This window comes from Oncorhynchus mykiss, chromosome 3 (genome assembly GCF_013265735.2).
Source record: "Oncorhynchus mykiss isolate Arlee chromosome 3, USDA_OmykA_1.1, whole genome shotgun sequence".
NCBI lineage: Eukaryota > Metazoa > Chordata > Actinopteri > Salmoniformes > Salmonidae > Oncorhynchus > Oncorhynchus mykiss.
This window is the reverse complement of record NC_048567.1, coordinates 37,620,672-37,641,990: the sequence shown is the minus strand read 5'-3', so window position 1 is coordinate 37,641,990 and position 21,319 is coordinate 37,620,672. Positions and strand designations below refer to the sequence as shown.

General features: G+C 41.2%; 1 protein-coding gene across 1 annotated transcript in view; it reads left to right on the top strand.

Annotated features, from left to right (window-relative positions):
- Positions 1-538: 538 nt before the first annotated feature.
- The window catches only part of clybl (citrate lyase beta like), a 197,818-nt gene continuing 177,037 nt past the window's right edge, over positions 539-21,319 (top strand). The window contains exon 1 of the mRNA XM_021596826.2: positions 539-666. Coding sequence (XP_021452501.2) covers positions 623-666 — 44 coding nt within the window. The 5' untranslated portion in view covers positions 539-622. The remainder of the gene's footprint in view (positions 667-21,319) is intronic.

Here is a 21,319-nt window from a genome sequence, read left to right as displayed (position 1 = left end):
CAAAGCGAGTAAACCTGTCAAACCAACCCTCTCTCCACCCATACACATTTTGTGTTTTATTCCATGGTAGTTGCTCTATCACCTCAGCTGTTTTACACCAAACAAATGTTTCTGTCAAACATGTCTCATGTCACCGAAAACTGACACCCACGAAGCATCGTTACCCATCGCTCCACAAAAGCCACGGCCCTTGCACAGCAAGGGGAACCACTAGTTCAAGGTCGCATGGTGAGTGACGTCACCGATTGAAACGCTGTTAACGAGCACCACCGTTCACTAGCTAGCCATTTCACATCGGTGATATCTACTAGCTGATTTGAGACAATCTCTTAAATAGTTGTACGCGTTACTACTCCATCAAACCCTCTGTAAATGGAGTTAGTTTTGCATGGCCCGGTGATCCGAGTACGCAGACTTTGTGTATTTCCATTGGTCCTTCAATAAAATCTTCACCCTCCCGTGGCACCGGACCATGCAAAACGAACTAACCATCTGTATTTGACATATAACACGAGGAATCTGCCTCTTAGCTGGCTCAGAGGCCAATCAGAGCTCTTCGTTTGCTCAAGAGAAATACACCAGTAGCCAATCCCGTTGTACTTATAGAAAACGTTGAAACAAAATGGCGCAGTCCATAATTCGAGCTATCAGACGAGCTGTCCCACAGTAAGTTAGAAATTCTACAATCAATGCTGTTGTGAACAAGGCTTTGTGTGACTGCAAATTACTACGGGCTTCAGTAAACCGAAACGGAGATATTGTGTCGACTGGCATGTCGTAAAAATACAGCTTTCGTTTACTTTTACCAGCATTAGCTAGTTATAGCTACTAACAGCTAGCAGAGTTAGTCAACAAAAGTGACATTCACAAGTAGTTCAATCACATTATACTTTCATTATAATTACCATTCGAGTTGATTAATCACCTACGTCTTGTTACAATGTTTCATGTCCGTGCCACACGTAGTAGTTTCAATTTGCACATGTATACAGCATTGTCATTATTTATAATAATGTAAATAGATCACTTCACGCTATATCTTCAGACCTATTTTTATTGTGAACTGGTTTGATACAGTAACTATATGCATTTGGAGTCGCATGTGCTGTGTTTCTCTGCAAGCTAGGTTATTGACAACTTGACCAGGGGTGTTAAACTCACTCCATGAAGGGCCTAGTGTCTGCAGGTTTTTCATTTAAGTCCACGACAATCAGGTGTGGGCAGTTCCTTACTCATTTGTGACCTTAATTCATCAAGTACAAGTGAGGAGCGAAAACGCGCCGACTTTCGGTCCTCCTGGAATGAGTTTGACAAGTGTGGTGCAGATCCTATAGGATGTGTTGTGTCAGACGGGGATAACCATAACCATATTTTCGCTTCTCAGAACAGATCATTCTTAAACACATACTTCACCTGATACAATGCTTGGGTGATATGAGTTCTTAACATTGGCATAAAACTATAATGGGTGTAAATGTAATGAATTGGAAGGACAACATGGGTTTCAAATGAGTTGTATATTTATTGTGTAGGAGGCCTATCCTACATAATTGCACTAAGATGTACCGGTACTCTTAAGGAGTCTACCGTTACTCCTTAAGGTTCACGGACCTTATATTATTTTCAGAGTTAGACTGGCTCTGGCAGCCAAAATGGCCAACTTCTCCATCTAAACGGGATTTTGATTCTGAATTGTGATACGGTTTTAGATTTATTTAAATTATTTTTATTTAACTATGCAAGACAGTTAAGAACAAATTCATATTTACAATGATGGCCTACCCCGGCCAAATGACGCAGGGTCAATTGTGCGCCGCCCTATGGGACTCCCAGTCACAGCCGGTTGTAATACATCCTGGAATCGAACCAGGGTCTGTAGTGATGCCTCCAGATCGGAGATGCAGGGCCTTAGATCAGGAGCCCTAAGGACACAGAGTTTCTCAACCCAGAGGTGCAACATCACAAGACTTCCAGGAAAGCCAGACTAAAACGTAAAGCGCTTTACTTTCATATCACATCAAAATAATTTCACAAATGCAAAATATGCACTTACTGTACACTATTTTAACCGACTTTATCACAGTTGCAGCCGACAGTATTTTTCAGTGAAAACACGTTTCTGGCGGCCTTCTTCCATGACACACAGATTTTCGGAGCATGCTAGATAGTGACCAGCTGTCTTCAGTCTGTCTTCTGTAAACACACACTGTAACATGGATATGTGCCTGTGTGTGAACACTAACCCTATAAAAGTGTATCAATTTAAACTTTGTTTTTAGAAAATTATTTCTCACTGATATGAAAGAGAAGTTCCTTATGGTTCCAAAACCATTCCACAAGTGTTAATGTTCAGACCGAGCATATGGGCTCTTAACAATACTCCACTCTACAGAAGACGTCTTTGTCCAATGACTCTTTTGTGTAATGGAACTGAGTCATAGTCGAGGGCTGTAAGGGCCCTACACAATTGTTGAGTCTCGACCAGTCACATCTGCACTTATATCCTTTGGTTGGACTTAGAGGAACTTCAAACTGTTTAAAAGTCAATTACAAAGGTGGCAGTGTGGTTTGTAGTTCTAGTAATCTATCCGTATTGGTCATTGGGAAACATGGTGCGAGGTGGCTCTACTTCAAGGCAGATTAATTTCCAGAGGTGCAACAGTGCTAATCTGCAGCGTAAAGGTGACTGTCACGCCAATCTACTGTTGGAGTGTGTGTGAGGTGTACAGTGATAGTGTTTTATACCTGTATTGTTTTAAGGATATGTGCTTAATGTCAGTAATTAGGGCCACCAGAAGAAAACAACTAGGCCAGAATAATTTGTGATTTTCATGCTGTTTGAAATGTGATTGTATTGTAAATTGTATTTTAAAGTTTGTTATAGACTCTTGGAAGATTTGTCCAAATGAGGACTAAAAGAGATCAAATCAAATCTAAAGGAGAAATATCCTGTTGTTTAGTCTGTATTAAAAAAAAAATATATATATATACAGTGCCTTGCGTTTGTATTTGGCCCCCTTGAACTTTGCGACCTTTTGCCACATTTCAGGCTTCAAACATAAAGATATAAAACTGTATTTTTTTGTGAAGAATCAACAACAAGTGGGACACAATCATGAAGTGGAACGACATTTATTGGATATTTCTAACTTTTTTAACAAATCAAAAACTGAAAAATTGGGCGTGCAAAATTATTCAGCCCCCTTAAGTTAATACTTTGTAGCGCCACCTTTTGCTGCGATTACAGCTGTAAGTCGCTTGGGGTATGTCTCTATCAGTTTTGCACATCGAGAGACTGACATTTTTTCCCATTCCTCCTTGCAAAACAGCTCGAGCTCAGTGAGGTTGGATGGAGAGCATTTGTGAACAGCAGTTTTCAGTTCTTTCCACAGATTCTCGATTGGATTCAGGTCTGGACTTTGACTTGGCCATTCTAACACCTGGATATGTTTATTTTTGAACCATTCCATTGTAGATTTTGCTTTATGTTTTGGATCATTGTCTTGTTGGAAGACAAATCTCCGTCCCAGTCTCAGGTCTTTTGCAGACTCCATCAGGTTTTCTTCCAGAATGGTCCTGTATTTGGCTCCATCCATCTTCCCATCAATTTTAACCATCTTCCCTGTCCCTGCTGAAGAAAAGAAGGCCCAAACCATGATGCTGCCACCACCATGTTTGACAGTGGGGATGGTGTGTTGCTTTTACGCCAAACATAACGTTTTGCATTGTTGCCAAAAAGTTCAATTTTGGTTTCATCTGACCAGAGCACCTTCTTCCACATGTTTGGTGTGTCTCCCAGGTGGCTTGTGGCAAACTTTAAACAACACTTTTTATGGATATCTTTAAGAAATGGCTTTCTTCTTGCCACTCATCCATAAAGGCCAGATTTGTGCAATAGACGACTGATTGTTGTCCTATGGACAGAGTCTCCCACCTCAGCTGTAGCTCTCTGCAGTTCATCCAGAGTGATCATGGGCCTCTTGGCTGCATCTCTGATCAGTCTTCTCCTTGTATGAGCTGAAAGTTTAGAGGGACGGCCAGGTCTTGGTAGATTTGCAGTGGTCTGATACTCCTTCCATTATAATATTATCGCTTGCACAGTGCTCCTTGGGATGTTTAAAGCTTGGGAAATCTTTTTGTATCCAAATCCGGCTTTAAACTTCTTCACAACAGTATCTCGGACCTGCCTGGTGTGTTCCTTGTTCTTCATGATGCTCTTTGCGCTTTTAACGGACCTCTGAGACTATCACAGTGCAGGTGCATTCATACAGAGACTTGATTACACACAGGTGGATTGTATTTATCATCATTAGTCATTTAGGTCAACATTGGATCATTCAGAGAACCTCACTGAACTTCTGGAGAGAGTTTGCTGCACTGAAAGTAAAGGGGCTGAATAATTTTGCACGCCCAATTTTTCAGTTTTTGATTTGTTAAAAAAGTTTGAAATATCCAATAAATGTCGTTCCACTTCATGATTCTGTCCCACTTGTTGTTGATTCTTCACAAAAAAAAATACAGTTTTATATATTTATGTTTGAAGCCTGAAATGTGGCAAAAGGTCGCAAAGTTCAAGGGGGCCGAATACTTTCGCAAGGCACTATATATATATATATATATATATATATATATATATATATATATATATATATATATATATATATATATATTTAGATATTTTTTTTTTAAGTGTTGTGTGTCCACAGATAATCAGCAATGGAAAAAATCCTATCTTAGATGTATTTTTATACTAGATATAAAGCCGAAACTTCATGAAAAACACATTCTCAGTGGATGCGACCTTGGTCTATGCAGATTGCCTGTGTTTTAGCAGTGTAAAGATGCGGCCGGAAAAGGAAGCGGAATCCCACTGGGCACAGACGTTGAACGTGTAGTTTTAATTTACATTTGGTTGAGTTGTAAACTAACATGAATTAATTGAAAAGTCTACAAAATTCACCATGTCATTGGATTTAGGTTAAAAGTTGGTTGGAAAAAATGAAACATATCCCTCACATTGGTGACCTTTTGCAAATCCAATCAGTTTTCCATGTTAATTCAACATCATCACATTAGATTTTTTGGTTGAAATGACTTGGAAGCAATTTTTATTCAAACAGTAGGATGTGTGTATTTGTTTTATGGAGAGACCTTGGATTTGGCGCCAGGGCCGACTGCTCTTTGTCACAAACACCCTCATGTCAAAGATGCAACAGCATCCTGGAGGAAACATTGACTGCCGCTATGAAATCGACAAGTGATGAAAGTCACCTAGAGCTTGTCAATTAGGTAGCCGGGGCCTGGACCTTATAGCTTAATAGGCAGTTTCCCCTTTCAGGGTCTGCCAGGCTTTTATAGCACAAGGGTATAAAAAAAAAAGTTTAATGTCCCCCATAACAACATTTTAAATTAAGACTTACTGCATAAAGCCGTGTGGCTACTCGGCATTCATGGCAGACTGTTTTGTAAAGTGGCATTTTGCCTAAATTGGGAGGTAGGTTTCCGATCAAAGCACCACCCCAACACTTTATATTTTATAGTTAAGGCTGCAACAGAAGCAAACTCCTTTGTTGGTGACCCTTCCATCCGCGTGTGATTGGTTGGGGGAATGGCTGGCTCACTGAGAAACTCTTGAAGACTCACGTTATTGGGATTAAGTAGGCCATGTTAATATTATTTCACACCTTTATCTCCTCCCACTGTGCAAAAACTGGTTAAATCAACATGGTGTCCTTGTTATTCCAGCAATAAAAAAAATACATGTTGAAACAACATAGAAAACTGATTGGATTTGAAAGTCAACAACGTAAAGGAATTGTCATTTTTTCACCCAACTTTGAACCTAAATCCAATGACATGCTGAAATGTGTTGTTGATTTCATGTTTAATTCACATTAGTTGACAACTCAACCAAAAGTAAATCAAAATTAGATGTTGAAATCAAAGGAGGCTGGTGGGAGGAGCTATAGGGGTACAGGCTCATTTTAATGTCTGGAATGGTACCAAAAACATGAAAACAATGTTTTTGACTCAGTTCCATTTATTCTATTCCTATAGCTTCTCCCACCAGCCTCTGGTTGAAACGATGTCTGTGCCCAGTGGGTTCTTTGTCTATAAAAAATAATCTGAGCTGCATGCAGTTGAACAAGTCACAGGAAACATGCGCTGCATTCATTCATATGGACAGAATATTGTGTATATATAGCCTACAGAAATTGGGTGCTGGATCCTTATATATAGTAATCCAAAGAACAGAAATAGGACAGCACCCTCTTACTTCATGGAGACTAGACTTTTTGAAAAAATTAGAGACCTGTTCACTGGACTCGAATGACTTGTGCATTATGGATATTCCTCATCAAGAGGATGCAATGAAACATTATTTGAATCAAAGAACAACTGGTTCCCCCCACTGACTTACTGCTGAGCTTGACTAATGAAATATTGACTAAGAATTATTTTAAGTTTGAAGACAGTTACACCTAATTATGCTAATTTGTTTACGCGCAAATTTGAGTTGGACTTTGTAAACTATAGTAATCCCTATTCTAAGTTTATCAAAGTGTTTATGAGATATATTGATGACATGTTTTTATTGATTTGTTATGCCATGATCAGAGGGAACCCTCCTAATAATTCCCATTTGGGTGGGAGGATAAAGGTCCGAGGTAGAATAACATGTAACACAAAATATGATGTATATCTCCTTAAGTGTTTTTGTAACTTTTATTATGTGGGTAAGACCAAACGTGAATTTAGGATATGTGAGCATAAGAGCGTAATTTGCAACTGTGATGAAAAATCACCTGTTGCCAGGCATTTCAATAGCCATAATCATGAACTAAGTTCCTTACGTAATATGGGCACTGAGTTGGTGAAGGCGGCATGTAGAGGAGGTGATAGGGATAAATTACTTCTACAAAGAAAGACATAATGGATAGACTGCTTGGGCACTCTTGCCCCAGCAGGCCTTAATGAGGAATGTTATTTTAATAGTTTTTTTTGTAGTAGGTTATAAATAAGCTTTTAGGTAATGATGTCATGTATTGTGTGTTGATATATCTTTATTTGATTTTCATGTTTCCCCCACAGCTCCCTCTGCTGGGATCTCTTGATTGGGCCAATACGGACTGAATTTATAATTATGCCCATCTGTGTGGTGTTGTCGTTGTGACATTGACTGCCAAGGGCTCATCCCCGAATTGTTTATGTGGCAATAAAATAAGTCAATTTACCATAGTGCGGTCCTATTTCTGTTCGATGGTTAAAGGCTAACATTTGGTCGTTTAAATTAATAAACAGTCTTTGTAACATTTCTAGCTATAGAAATTGAAACATAATGATTTATTTTAGTGTGCGCAGAACGGCTGACTGGGGAACTCGTTTAATCCCGCCTATAGGTCTACTACAGTTTCTTTGGAAAGTATTCAGACCCCCTTTCCACATTTTGTTACATTACAGCCTTATTCTAAAATGGATTAAATTAATAAATGTCCAAGGGCAATCTACACACAATACCCCATAAAGACAAAGCAAAAAACAGTTTTTTTGAAATGTTTGAAAAAAGAAATACCTTATTTACATAAGTATTCAGACCCTTTGCTATGAGACTCAAAATTGAGTGCATCCTGTTTCCATTGATCATCCTCGATGTTTCTACAACTTGTTTGGAGTCCTCCTGTGGTAAATTCAATTGATTGGACATGATTTGGAAAGGCACACACCTGTTTATATAAGAGCAAAAACCAAGCCATGAGGTCAAAAGAGAGGATTGTGTCAAGGCACAGATCTGGGGAAGGGTACCAAAAAATGTCTGCAGCATTGAAGGTCCCCAAAAACACAGTGGCCTCCATCATTCTTAAATGGAAGAATTGTGGAAGCACCAAGACTCTTCCTAGAGCTGGCCAAACTGAGCAATCAGGGTAGAAGGGCCTTGGTCAGGGAGGTGACCAAGAAGCCAATGGTCACTCTGACAGAGCTCCAGTTCCTCTGTGGAGATAGGAGAAACTTCCAGACTGACAATCATCTCTGCAGAATTCCACCAATCAAGCCTTTATGGTAGAGTGGCCAGACGGAAGCCACTCCTCAGTAAGAGGCACATAACACCCCCTTGTAGTTTGCCAAAAGGCACCTAAAGACTCTCAGATCATGAGAAACAAGATTCTCTGGTCCGATGAAACCCAGAGTGAACTCTTTGGCCTGAATGCCAAGTGTCACGTCTGGAGGAAACCTGGCACCATCACATTCCAAAAGGACAATGACCCTAAGCACACAACCAAGACAATGAAGGAGTGGCTTCGGGACAAGATTCTGAATGTCCTTGAGTAGCCCGGACTTGAACCCGATCGAACATCTCTGGAGCGACCTGAAAATAGGTGTACAGCAACGCACCTCATACAACCTGACAGAGCTTGACAGGATCTGCAGAGAGGAATAAGAGAAACTCCTCAAATACGTGTGCCAAGATTGTAGCGTCATACCCAAGAAGACTCGTGGCTGTAATCGCTGCCAAAGGTTCTTCAACAAAGTACTGAGTAAAGGGTCTGTGTGATATTTCCGTTTTTTTATTTGTAATAAATTAGCAAAAAATCCCTGTTTTTGCTTTGTCATTATGGGGTATTGTGTGTAGATAAGGGGAAAAACAATTTTAATACATTTTAGTTCAGTTCATTTTTGTTCAGTTCAGACCCTATTCTCCGGATTTGACATGACTGGGAATACAGGTATGCATCAGTTGGTCACAGACGCCTTAAAAAAAGTAGGGGTGTCGATCAGAAAACCAGTCAGTATCTGGTGTTACCATTTACCTCATGCAGTGCAAAACAAATCTTTCCCATAGAGTTGATCAAGCTGTTTATTGTGACCTGAGGAATGTTGTCCCACTCCTCTTCAGTGACTGCGAAGTTGCTGGATATTGCCTGGAACTGGAACACGCTGTCGTACATGTTGATCCAGAGCATAACATGCCTGGTGATTATGCAGGCTAGGGAAGAACTGGGACATTTTCAGCTTCAAGAAATTGTGTACAGATCCTTGCGACATGGGGACATGCATTATCATGCTGAAACATGAGGTAATGGCAGCGGATGAATGGCACAACAACGGGCCTCAGGATCTCGTCACTGTATCTCTGTGCATTCAAATTGAAATTGATAAAATGCAATTGTGTTCGTGGTCCTTAGCTTATGCCTGCCCATATCATAATCCCACCGCCACCACGGGGCACTCTGTTTACAACGTTGACATCAGCAAACCGTTTGCCCACACAATGCCATACACACTGTCTGCCATCTGCCCCGTACAGTTGAACATGTGCTTCATCTGTGAAGAGCACACTTCTCCAGTGGCCGTTGAAGGTGAGCATTTGCCCACTGAAGTTGGTTACAACACCCAACTGCAGTCAGGTCAAGACCCTGGTGAGGACAACAAGCTTTGAGACGTTTTCTGAAAGTTTGTGCATAAGTTCTTTGTTTGTCTGGTCTCAGACGATCCTGCAGGTGAAGAATTCTAATTTGGAGGTCCTGGGCTGGCATGGTTACTATTGGTCTGTGGCTTTGAGATCGGTTGGACGTACTGACAATTTCTATTCAACGACGTTGGAGGTGGCTTATGGTAGAGAAATGAACATTCCATTCTCTGGCAAGAGCTCTGGTGGACATTACTGCAGTCAGCATTCCAATTGCACGCTCCCTTAACTTAAGCCATCTGTGGCATGGTGTTGTGTGTCAACTGCACATTTTAGAGTGACTAAATGCTCGCTAACAGGGATGTAAACACATTTGTGCACAACATTTGAGAGTAATACGCTTTTTGTGCTTATGGAAAATCTCTGGGATCTTTTATTTCAGCTGATGAAACAGGGGACCAACACTTTACGTGTGAAGTAAAAAATGTCAGTGCAGTTTCTACAATGTTGACAGGATTAATAAAGCAGGGTTGGGTGGATTACATGACAAATCTAATCCGTTAACCTATTTATAGCAAAAAAAATTACGTTACAAATAAGAAACTAGGGATGCGTGATATAGCGGTGAACATATTGGAATCGGACGATATTAGCTAAAAATGCTGGCATCGGCCCGATGTCTAGTTTAACGCCAATGTGCAAAACCGATGTCAAAGCTGACGTGCACATCTATGACGTAATGATGCCACGCAAAATGTTTGCGCTACTCGTGCAACACAGAATTCCTAACCTAGCCCACAGTGTCTGCTGTGTGGATCAATTCAAAGGTGAAATCCATTTAAAGCCAAGATAATGGAATTTGTTGCCCTTGACAATCAACCGTTCTCTGTCGTGGTTGATGTTGGCTGTCGCCGACTGGCTGAGTACTGGTACACACTACCAAGTGCACTATTTTCCGGATGTTGCCCTACCTGAGTTACACAGTAATAGCTTCACTGCTATTAGCTTCATAACATGCCCAACTATGGAACGCTGTTTGGGTCTTTGTGTATCAAAGAAGATACAGTAGCAAGCTGTACAAAAAAGTCTGAAAACACCGGCCACGAGCGATGTGTTTAAAATACTGCATTGGTAACAAAGCATAAGTTGTTCAACCGAAACTTCTGGGGTAGCTAGCTTTAACTTGGTACCTAGCTTGCACCAATACAACCAGCCTGAAAACAATGACCAGTAGAAACTGCAGTCATTTTCATTATTCTTAGCAATGATTTAGGAATCCTACACCGACTCTGATGCCGACTACAGTCGTACTACACCAACTCTGACGAAGGGCCTGCAAACCATTACAGACTACAAAGGGAAGCACAGCCGAGAGCTGCCCAGTGACACGAGCATACCAGACGACCTAAACTACTTCTATGCTCACTTCAAGGCAAATAACACTGAAACATGCATGAGAGCACCAGCTGTACTGGAAGAATGCGTGATCATGCTCTCCGCAGCCGATGTGGGTAAGACCTTTAGGCAGGTCAACATTCACAAGGCCGCAGGGCCAGACGGATTACCAGGACATATACTGCGAGCATGCACTGACCAACTAGCAAGTGTCTTCACTGACATTTTCAACCTCTCCCTGTCCGAGTCTGTAATACCAACATGTTTTAAACAGACCACCATAGTGCCTGTGCCCAAGAACACTAAGGTAACCTGCCTAAATGACTACCGACCCGTAGAACTCACGTCTGTAGCCATAAAGTACTTTGAAAGGCTGGTCATGTCTAACATCAACACCATCATCCCAGAAACCCTAGACCCACTCCAATTTGCATACTGCCCCAACAGATACACAGATGATGCAGTCTCTATTGCACTCCACACTGCCCTTTCCCACCTGGACAAAAGAAACACTTATATGAGAATGCTATTCATTGACTATAGCTCAGCGTTCAACACTGTAGTGCCAACAAAGCTCATCACTAAGAGAAGGACCCTGGGACTAAACACCTCCCTCTGCAACTGTATCCTGGACTTTCTGATGGGCCACCCCAGGTGATAAGGGTAGGTAACAACACATCCGCCACACTGATCCTCAAGACAGGGGCCCCTCAGGGGTGCGTTCTCAGCCCCCTCCTGTAGTCCCTGTTCACTCATGACTGCACTACTCCAACACCATCATTACATTTGCCAATGACACAACAACGATCACAGCCTGATCACCGACAACAACGACCTGGCCGTGTGGTGCCAGGACAACGACCTTTCCCTCAACGTGTCCAAGACAAAGGAGATGATTGTGGACTACAGGAAGAAGAGGACCGAGCACGCCCCCATTCTCATCATCGGGGCTGCAGTGAAGCAGGTTGAGAGCTTCAAGTTCCTTGGTGTCCACATCACCAACAAATTAACATGGTCCAAGTACACCATGACAGTCGTGAAGCGGGCACGACAAAACCTATTCCCTTTCAGGAGACTGAAAAGATTTGGCATGGGTCCTCAGATCCCCAAAATGTTCTACAGCTACACCATTGAGAGCATCCTGACAGGTTGCATCACTGCCTGGTATGGCAACTGCTCGGCCTCCGACCGCAAGGTACTACAGAGGGTAGTGCTTACGGCCCAGTACATCACTGGGGCCAAGCTTCCTGCCATCCAGGACCTCTATACCAGGCAGTGTCAGAGGAAGGCCCTAAGGCCTTCTACCCCCAAGCCATAAGACTCCTGAACACCTCGTCAAATGGCTACCCAAACTATTCACATTGCACCCCTTTCCACACTACTGCCACTTTCTGTTGTCATCCATGCATTGTCACGCCAATTAACTCGACCTACATGTACATACTACCTCAACCAATCGGTGCCCCTGCACATTGACTCTGTACCAGCACCCCCGTATATATTATTTTTAACTGCTCCTAATTACTTGTTACTTTTATCTCTTATTCTTATCCATAGTTTTTGAAACTGCACTGTCAGTTAGGGGCTCGTAAGTAAGCATTTCACTGTAAGGTCTACCTGTTGTATTCGGCGCATGTGACTAATACAATTTGATTCGAGTAAGTATTAGCTTGGTTGCCACTTGTTGTTTGCCTATTGAAATTGAACCTCCGTTCATGAAAATAAATAGCTAGCCAGCTACTTAACCCTGTTGCCCAAAGCTAACGTTATAAGCAGCCAGGTAGCTTCATCTGGCTAGTGAAGCTCGACCTGACCGGGTTATGTGTTGTGACGCTAGCCACAATAAGGATAAGGCACAATAGTGGGATTTGCCTCCAAAATAAAAGTATGTAATTGACAGTGATGCAAAGAACATCGTTTGCATCCATGAGCTATCTATCTTTTTTTATGACAAGCACTGTAGGTGCACGAGACAACTTTACCAGCATCATATTAGACGTATCGATGAATCATTGTGACATTTGAAATACAAGTAATAGTGTAATCAATGTGTAATAACTAAATATAACATTTATGAACGCATTAAATTATGTGACGTGCAGTCATATTCAGGTCCTGATTTGTCAACAAGCTTATTTGACACGTCAAATAGTGTTATTTGACACGTCAAATAGTCTTAAATAGTATATTTTTTGACACGCAAAGACCCAAACATTGTTCCATAGAAATACTGGTTGAGAATGAAATGACTGAACAAACGAACAACAAAATAGCACAGTAAGTAAGTGAAAGAAATAGGTTTTGATTATGTTTTATTGGTAATGGGGACATACGTAAATGCCACCAAAACTTATATTTATTTGTCTGTGTGACCTATTCATAACTAGGCAAGTCGGTTAAGAACACGTTTTTATTTACAATGACAGACTACCCTGGATGACGCTGGGCCAGTTTTGGGCCACCCTGTGGGACTCCCAATCATGGCCGGATGTGATACAGCCTGGATTCGAACCAAAGACTGTAGTGACACCTCTTGAACTGAGATGCAGTGCCTTAGACCGCTGCCTCCGCGTGTTAACTATTTAACTATACTAGAATGCTTAAAAGGCAGCTAAAATTTAAATATCTATTGTTTTTTTTTGGCAAGGAAAATATTGGATATCGGTATCGGCCAAAATAGCATATGGGTGCATCACTGGAAGAAACAATCAAATCAAAAGAAAAGTTGACATCCTCTATTGTTGATGTTGCTTTATCTGAGCACCACTGTGGATTTTTTAGTAACTTCTTGCCCATAGCACAGGGTAATACTGAATGCATCATTACATTTATACTGAATAAATCATTGAAATATAAAATTAAACACTATCTTACCTCTTGAAGTTGCTACAGATTTTAATGAGTGTACTAACAATACACCATCCCCCATTCTGCTTTCCTCCAGTGTTGATTTTGTCGATAACTTTAATAGCAAATTAAAGCCAACCATTGATGCTGTAGCTCCAGTAAGGTTGAAAAAGGCCACATCCAAACGGATGAGTGAAGGTAAGAGAAATTGCAGAAAGGCAAAGCGGAAGTGGATAATAGTCAAAGTTTCCGGTCCATTATGATATTCTGAGAGAGCAGCTTGGTGTATATATAACAACGCAAATAGAAGAAATGTCAGATCAGCTCATTTTTGTAATTTGATCACTAATAATCAGAATAATTTACGAGGGCTCTTCTTGACCATTGATGGCAAACCTATGTGAACTTTCCACCACATCTAAATGTGATGAGTTTGCGGCATATTTCAAAGATAAGATAGCAAACATTAGGCTGGGTATCAGTCAAGCAAGACCTGATAAGAAGTTTGATATGTGCCCTAGCCTACCACACAATGGCACTGGATTCATTTTCCCTGGTTGACACAGACATGCTCAGGAAAGTGAACTTCTACCTGCCTTCTCCATCCTATCCCCTGCCTTCTCCATCCTATCCCCAACACCTTCAAAACAGTTTTTAATTGCATATCTGAAGACGTGCATGCTATTGTTAATCACTCCCTGTTCACAGGCACTTCCCCACTGCACTAAAAACTGCTATGTTGAAACCCCTTCTGAAGATAAGTGATTTAGATTGTTCAGCTCTCAGCTGTTTTCAGCCAATCTCCAACCTTCCATTCTTAAGCAAAATTCTGGATGAATTAGTTTTCAAACAGCCAACTATACTTTTGGAATATTCCAATCTGGTTTTCGTGCCAACCACATCACAGAGACAGCCTTAGTTAAAGTGGTAAATAATTTTAAAGCCAACACAGATGCCAAACAGTTCTCAGTCCTTGTACTCTTGGATTTAAGTGCTGTTTGACACTGTTGACCATGATGTCCTTCTGGACAGACTGGAGAGGTGGTTGGCATTTGGTCCAGTTCTAAATTGGTTTAGGATCTATTTAACCGGTCAATAGTTTTTTTTGGTGAACATAACTCAGAGAAAATGGATACACATGGTGTTCCATAAGGTTCAATTTTGGGTCTGGTACTGTTCAGTTTATATATGTTACCCCTTGGCAGAATTAGCAGAAAGCACAGCATTGATTTTCACTGCTACACAGACGATACACAACTTTACATTTCTGTGTCGCCATAGAATTTTAGCTCTACCAATACATTATTAGACTTTATTAGTGATTTAAATACTTGGATGGCTCACTATTTCATCAAGCTGAATCAAGACAAGACTGAGGTACCTATTATTGGAGTCAAAGTACAGAGAGAGAATCTGGCCGTACATTTTAATTCCCAGGCAATGAAGATAAAACACCAGGTAAAAAATCTGTGGTATTTTAGATTCTGAACTCAAAATAGCTTTTTATCACCTGAGGAACATTGCCACGGTGTGGCGGTTTCTTCTCAGGACGATACAGAGAGACTCATCCACACTACACTGGTTTTAAAGTCTTTGCACTGGCTGCCTGCAAGTTTTTAGAATTAATTTTAAGATTCTTCTATTGGTTTTCAAATCATTACACAATTGTGCACCACTATACATAAGAAGAACTGATATCACATTTACATAAGTATTCAGACCCTTTACTCAGTACTTTGTTGAAGCACCTTTTGGCAGTGGTTACAGCCTCAAGACTTCTTAGGTATGATGTTACAAGCTTGGCACGCCTGTATTTGGGGAGTTTCTCCAATTCTTCTCTGCAGATCCTCTCAAGCTCCGTCAGGTTGGATGGGGAGCGTCACTGCACAGCTATTTTCAGGTCTCCCCAGAGATGTTCGATTGGGTTCAAGTCCAGGCTCTGGTTGTGCCACTCAAGGACATTCAGAAACTTGTCCCTGTCTTGGCTGTGTGCTCAGGGTCCTGTTGGAAGGTGAACCTTTGCCCCAGTCTGAGGTACTGAGCGCTCTGGAGCGGGTTTTCATCAAGGATCTCTCTGTACTTGGATCCGTTCATCTTTCCCTTGATCCTGACAAGTTTGTCTCCAAGTTCCTGCCGCTGAAAAACATCCCTACAGCATGATGCTGCCACCAGCATGCTTCACAGTAGGGATGGTATTGGCCAGATGATGAGCGGTGCCTGGCTTCCTCCAGACGTGACGCTTGGCATTCAAGCCAAAGTGTTTAATCTTGGTTTCATTGGACCAGAGAATCTTGTTTCTCATAATCTTTCAGTCCTTTAGGTGCCTTTTGGCAAACTCCAAGCAGGCTGTCATGTGCCTTTTACTGAGTGGCTTCCGTCTGGTCACTCTACCATATTGGCCTGATTGTTGGCGCGCTGCAGAGATGATTGTCCTTCTAGAAGTTTCTCCCATCTCCACAGAAGAATTCTGGAGCTCTGTCAGAGTGACCATCGGGTTCTTGGTCACATCCCTGACCAAGGCCCTTCTCCCCAGATTGCTCAGTTTGGCCGGGCGGCCAGCTCTAGGAGGAAACAAACATCTTCTATTTAAGAATGATGGAGGCCACTGTTCTTTGGGACCTTCAATGCTGCAGATGTTTTTTGTTACCCTTCTCAAGATCTGTTCCTCATAATTCTGTCTCTGAGCTCTATGGACAATTCCTTGGACCTCATGTTTTTTTTTTCTCTGACATGCACTGTCAACTGTGGGACCTTATATAGACCGGTATGTGCCTTTACGAAACATGTCCAATCAATTTAATTTACTACAGGTGTACTCCAATCAAGTTGTAGTAACATCTCAAGGATTATCAATGGAAACAGGATGCACCTGAGCTCAATTTCGAGTCTCATAGCAAAGGGTCGGAATACTTATGAAAATAAGGTATTTCTGTTTTAAATTTTGCATAAATGTGTGTAAAAAAAAAAGTTAGATTTGTCATTTAGGCTATTGTGTGAAGAAGATTGATGAGGAAAAACATGTATTTTAGAATAAGGCTGTAACGTAACAAATTGTGGATACTGAATACTTAACAAATGCACTGTACTAGTATTGACATTTTCTGAACTAAATATCCCAAATTGCATGGAGAATATGTCTTCTTGCATTTCTTTAACTACAAAGGTGAAGGTGTCTTTCACAATGTTTTAAGTAAATCATCCCATTCATGTGGTGGCTGGCAGCATAGGGCCAGCCTCTGCATCCCATAGAAAAACAAATGAGTGCCGAGTGACACCTAATTTTCTCATTGATTGGTGCTGGTTTCCAGCCAGGCAGAGGTAAATTGTGGCCGTAATCCAATCAGGCAAGAAAACACTAACAACCTGAGTCCCTCTGGAACCATGATTGGAATAGCCGTGGTCAGGTTCTTTAGGGCACGCCTCAACAAAACGTTTACAAACAGTTTGCAATGGAAAAGGAAAACAAGTGTTCCTTATTGGACAAGCTCCCTGTTTGAGACGTTTCTTCTGTTTTGTGCCTACTGAACCCGACCCAGGTTTGGAAAGCAGGAGGCCAAGAAAAACTTAAGTCACAAATGCTTGGCCCTAATTCTGACTGTATCCAAATGTTTTTAACCCTATTTCATCTGTTTAGCCTACTGCTTTTAATGCCTACCCGGGGCCTGGTGAGACCAAAGAACCATTTTTAAAAGCCGATCGCCCTTGTTTTCCCCCCTTGTAAAAATACATTAGACGTTGAAGCATAACTCAAGCGGGAAATCATTTATTTTGTCTTTTCGGATTTAACAGTAGTGCCCTGAAAACATGGAGTGAAACGGCAACATCTGTGTGTGTGCACATGTGCTCAGAAATACTTTTTCTTCCTCTTACCTCTTTTCAAGCCAGTACATCGATAAATTGCTCTATAACCTGTTGTTGACCCAACTTAAGTTGGCCTTTTGAAATGCGTTACAGAGCATTAAGTTAACATATGTTGCAGTGGATAACAAGGCTCTCGTAGAACAGGGCTTGAGTGATAAGTGGAGTAAATTGTGCTGTGGATGGGATGGCAAGAGGGGGACCGAGCAGAGAGAGAGGCCTGCACTTGTCCCAAGGCACACACACTGTGGAGGATCCCATACAGCTAGCTGATGGATCTGTAGCTGATGGATCTGTTACCCTGGGTCCCCACAGATACAAAAAAACAACCAGCTCCCCAAAATAAGTGCCTGGGCTCTGGGAACAAGGGCCTTTGATCCACGGCAACATTCTTAGCCGACGAGCAGGGGCTTCCTTGCGTCTTCAGAGCCCAAGCATATGGGATCGCATCTGTACAAACAGGGCCGCAGTGGAATGTGGAACAATGCAACAAAATAATCTTGTTCTGGAGAAGAACGTTGGGGGGTGGTGGGGCCTAACAGGGCCGTTTGTGTGGTTTAGAGATTGAGCGTGGTAGTAGGATGGAATGATCAATGTTGCCAAATATGCACAGTGTTTTTAATGATAACAAGAAAGTGGGAGATTTGTGTGTTTGACTTAAAATTACATGTGGTGAGCCAGTGGAAGTGGTGTGATGAAATCTCCTGTAAAACAATAAACCTTTTTGGATTAGCCAAGAGTATAGGCCTATAGCAGGGTTTTTAACATGGAGCATGTTTGCTATCTTAACTAAAATTGCATTATGTGTACTTTTTGCTAAATGTACCTTTTGAGTACATTGTTTGGTTGGAGAATAGCATTTGCCCTAGGCCTTTTTTTCCTCTCATGTCAGTTACTGAGTCACTCAATTAGCAGATGTTAGCTAACATTTTTTGTTTGGTAAATTTGTAGTAATCATGGTCAAATAATTGACCGGGGGGGGGGGCATTGATTTTGTTAGTCACTCTCATTCAGATATCATATTCAGAACTGCAAACATTTCTCTGCCCCATGGCAAAACGAGCAGAATTTACGGCAGCGCTATTTGGACAAAATATCAAATTGCAAATTTTTGAATTGTGATTTTCAAACACTTGTGTGAAAACCTGGCAATTCAATCAGACATGGTTAAAACAAGTGTCAGGGTAGAGAACATCTATTTTTAAATGATAATATGAATACATACTGCTAACTGAATTAAAAATCAAATGAAACAACTCTTTTCCAACATTGGTAATATATAGGATTATTACACACCTACATATAAACACACATACATTGTTAACATGATCATCAAAATATAGTGTGCTATGAGCGCAGCGCTTATTCATTAATGAATAAGATTATAAGTTCCTATATCACCATTATGAGTTCTTAAATAGCATAAGTTAGTTATTTATTCAGGCAGCCATAGACTGCAGATAGAATAGGATGTTTATGATTGTGTAATCATGTATAAGTAGGCTCAATCATTATTATAAGTCAGTGCCTTAACATGTAAAATGTAGTCTAGCGATTGTAAGGTGCAGCCTGTGTCCAAAACATTGAAGTCTGGTCCAGTTATTTAACGCAACATGTTTGTACCTTCATTTTGTTATACAGTGTTGGGATGGTGACTTGGGAGAACTATGTACGAGACAGAATCTTGAATCTCCTGTCCAGCTTGTTTATCATCTTCTTCAAGCAGTCTTTGCTGACTCTGTAAACAGGAATCATGTCTTTGGCTCAGTGATTTCTGTGTCTACAGGATGCTTTTTTGTAGGGTGTTACACTTGGAAACGCATTGGCAATCAATGCCTGTTTAATGTAGGTGCCTGGTTGCAGAGTATGTGAGCAGAGCTGGAATGGAGTTTGGCCAATTTGCCTGGATCGCGGCGCAAGTTTCCCAAAGGGTGGAGCGTCGGCCTTCTCGCCCGCTCCAATTTCGCTCCAGTAGTGCTCACTTCCAGAGCTCAGGGCATGCCCGGCCCAACGTGCATTTGTAGTCTACTTTAGTGCTGCTATGGCCCCTTACTTTAGCTAGTCATGGAGTTCGCTAAATATTTTCATAAAGGAACTGATAAAACACAGCTGCAAAATCATGGTGACTTACGAAGATGAGGAGGAGCAAGAGTGAGGTGATGTAGTGTACACAACCAAAGAATCATTGTGGAATCTGAGAAGACACTTGTCCCAAAAGCATGATTGTGTACTTACTATGTGCACAAGATCTCCATTTAATGTATTTTTTTAATCTATACAATAGGCCATCATTGACTTTGGCTAGGCCTGGGATATTGCCTCTTCCATTTTGATAGGTGGGCCTAAAGGTTTTTAGTCTAAATAACCCTATAGAAAAACATGAAAACAACTGCATCCCTGCCCGGATGCAGCCTGGCAAGAGTGGCCCGATGCGTGTTTAGCATCCCCAGTGGCAAGCACGGAGAGGGTATTCTCCACTGCTGGTCTGCTCTCCAGGCGCTATCGCATGAGCCTGAAGCCAAAGATTTTGGCCCAACTTGTTTATAAAAATGAATTCAAAGGCACTGAGCCTAATACGGCAATTTTCGTTTAATTTGTATTTAATTCTAAGTAAGTCACATGTTTAAATGCTGTTCTTAATGTCCCTGCCAGCCTAGTGTGTCGCACTCGCTTCACAATTTATTTTTTTGAAGGCTATAGCCTTAAAGCAATTTAAATAATATAGCTTAAATAATTCATGTTCATTAGTTCTTAGGCTACCTCTCTGGCTCCTGACCTATTTAGAGTGTTTATATGCTGTTTTAATACCTATTAGCCTATTTGAAATGATGATCTGTTCTTACAGTCACCTTTTCATATTTATTAATATACTTTTCAACCAAATTATATTGTTTGGTTTCAATACTTAAAAACCAAATGGTAGATCCAGGTAGTCACAAAAATAGATGGGTGTTGGTTAGGGCCGTGCCGGTCATGAAATTTTGTCAAGCAAATAACTGCCGGTCTCATGGTTATTGGCCGTTAATTAACATAAACATATTTAACATCTCCAGGCTCCCGCACATAGCCTACAAGCCACTGATGCAAACCTTTGGAACGTCTACATTTTAAAAAGCCTAATAAATCCATATAATATAGCCTATACCATCACAATAAATCCATTATTTATTTTACGCAGGTCTAAAGAAACATGATATGAAGAAAATGTAGTCTGAGTTATAATAGGCCCTGATCTGGCTATGCCATATGGCTGTGGGCTACACTAGTTCATTTAGCAGACAAGATTTGGTTAGAACTCTGTGGTATTATTTTATAGTATGAAGAATACAATTGAACATGGCTCATGATGTTTGATTAGATTTTCGATACCATTTGCATTTGCATGTTGAGTACCAGGCAGTTTTGGTAGGCTACTAATGAATATCAGCAGCATCAGAGCTTGGAGAAGCCTAATTAGCGTGGCTAAACGGTCACTCATGACTGCCGGTGTGGCGGTAATATGGTCACCGTAACAGCCATAGTGTTGGTTAAATTTGTGATTTTAAGGAATGGAGCGAATTTGGAGTTGCAGTTTCTTTTGGTGGTGAGTGAGGATTGTTTTTTAGGGGAGCGGTTGGAAAAGACAGAGCGATGAGTGGGATTTCCGACTGCTCACATACTCCAGCTTGTTGTGGCTGAGGGGCTTTGCTGCTCTCAGGCGCTTTAAAAAGAAAAACAAATCATGCAATCATCATAAAGCAGGGCAGACTGGCCAACTGGTAAATGCCAGATGGGCTTGTCTGTTTTTAGCCCAGTGGGCCCATCTAACTTATA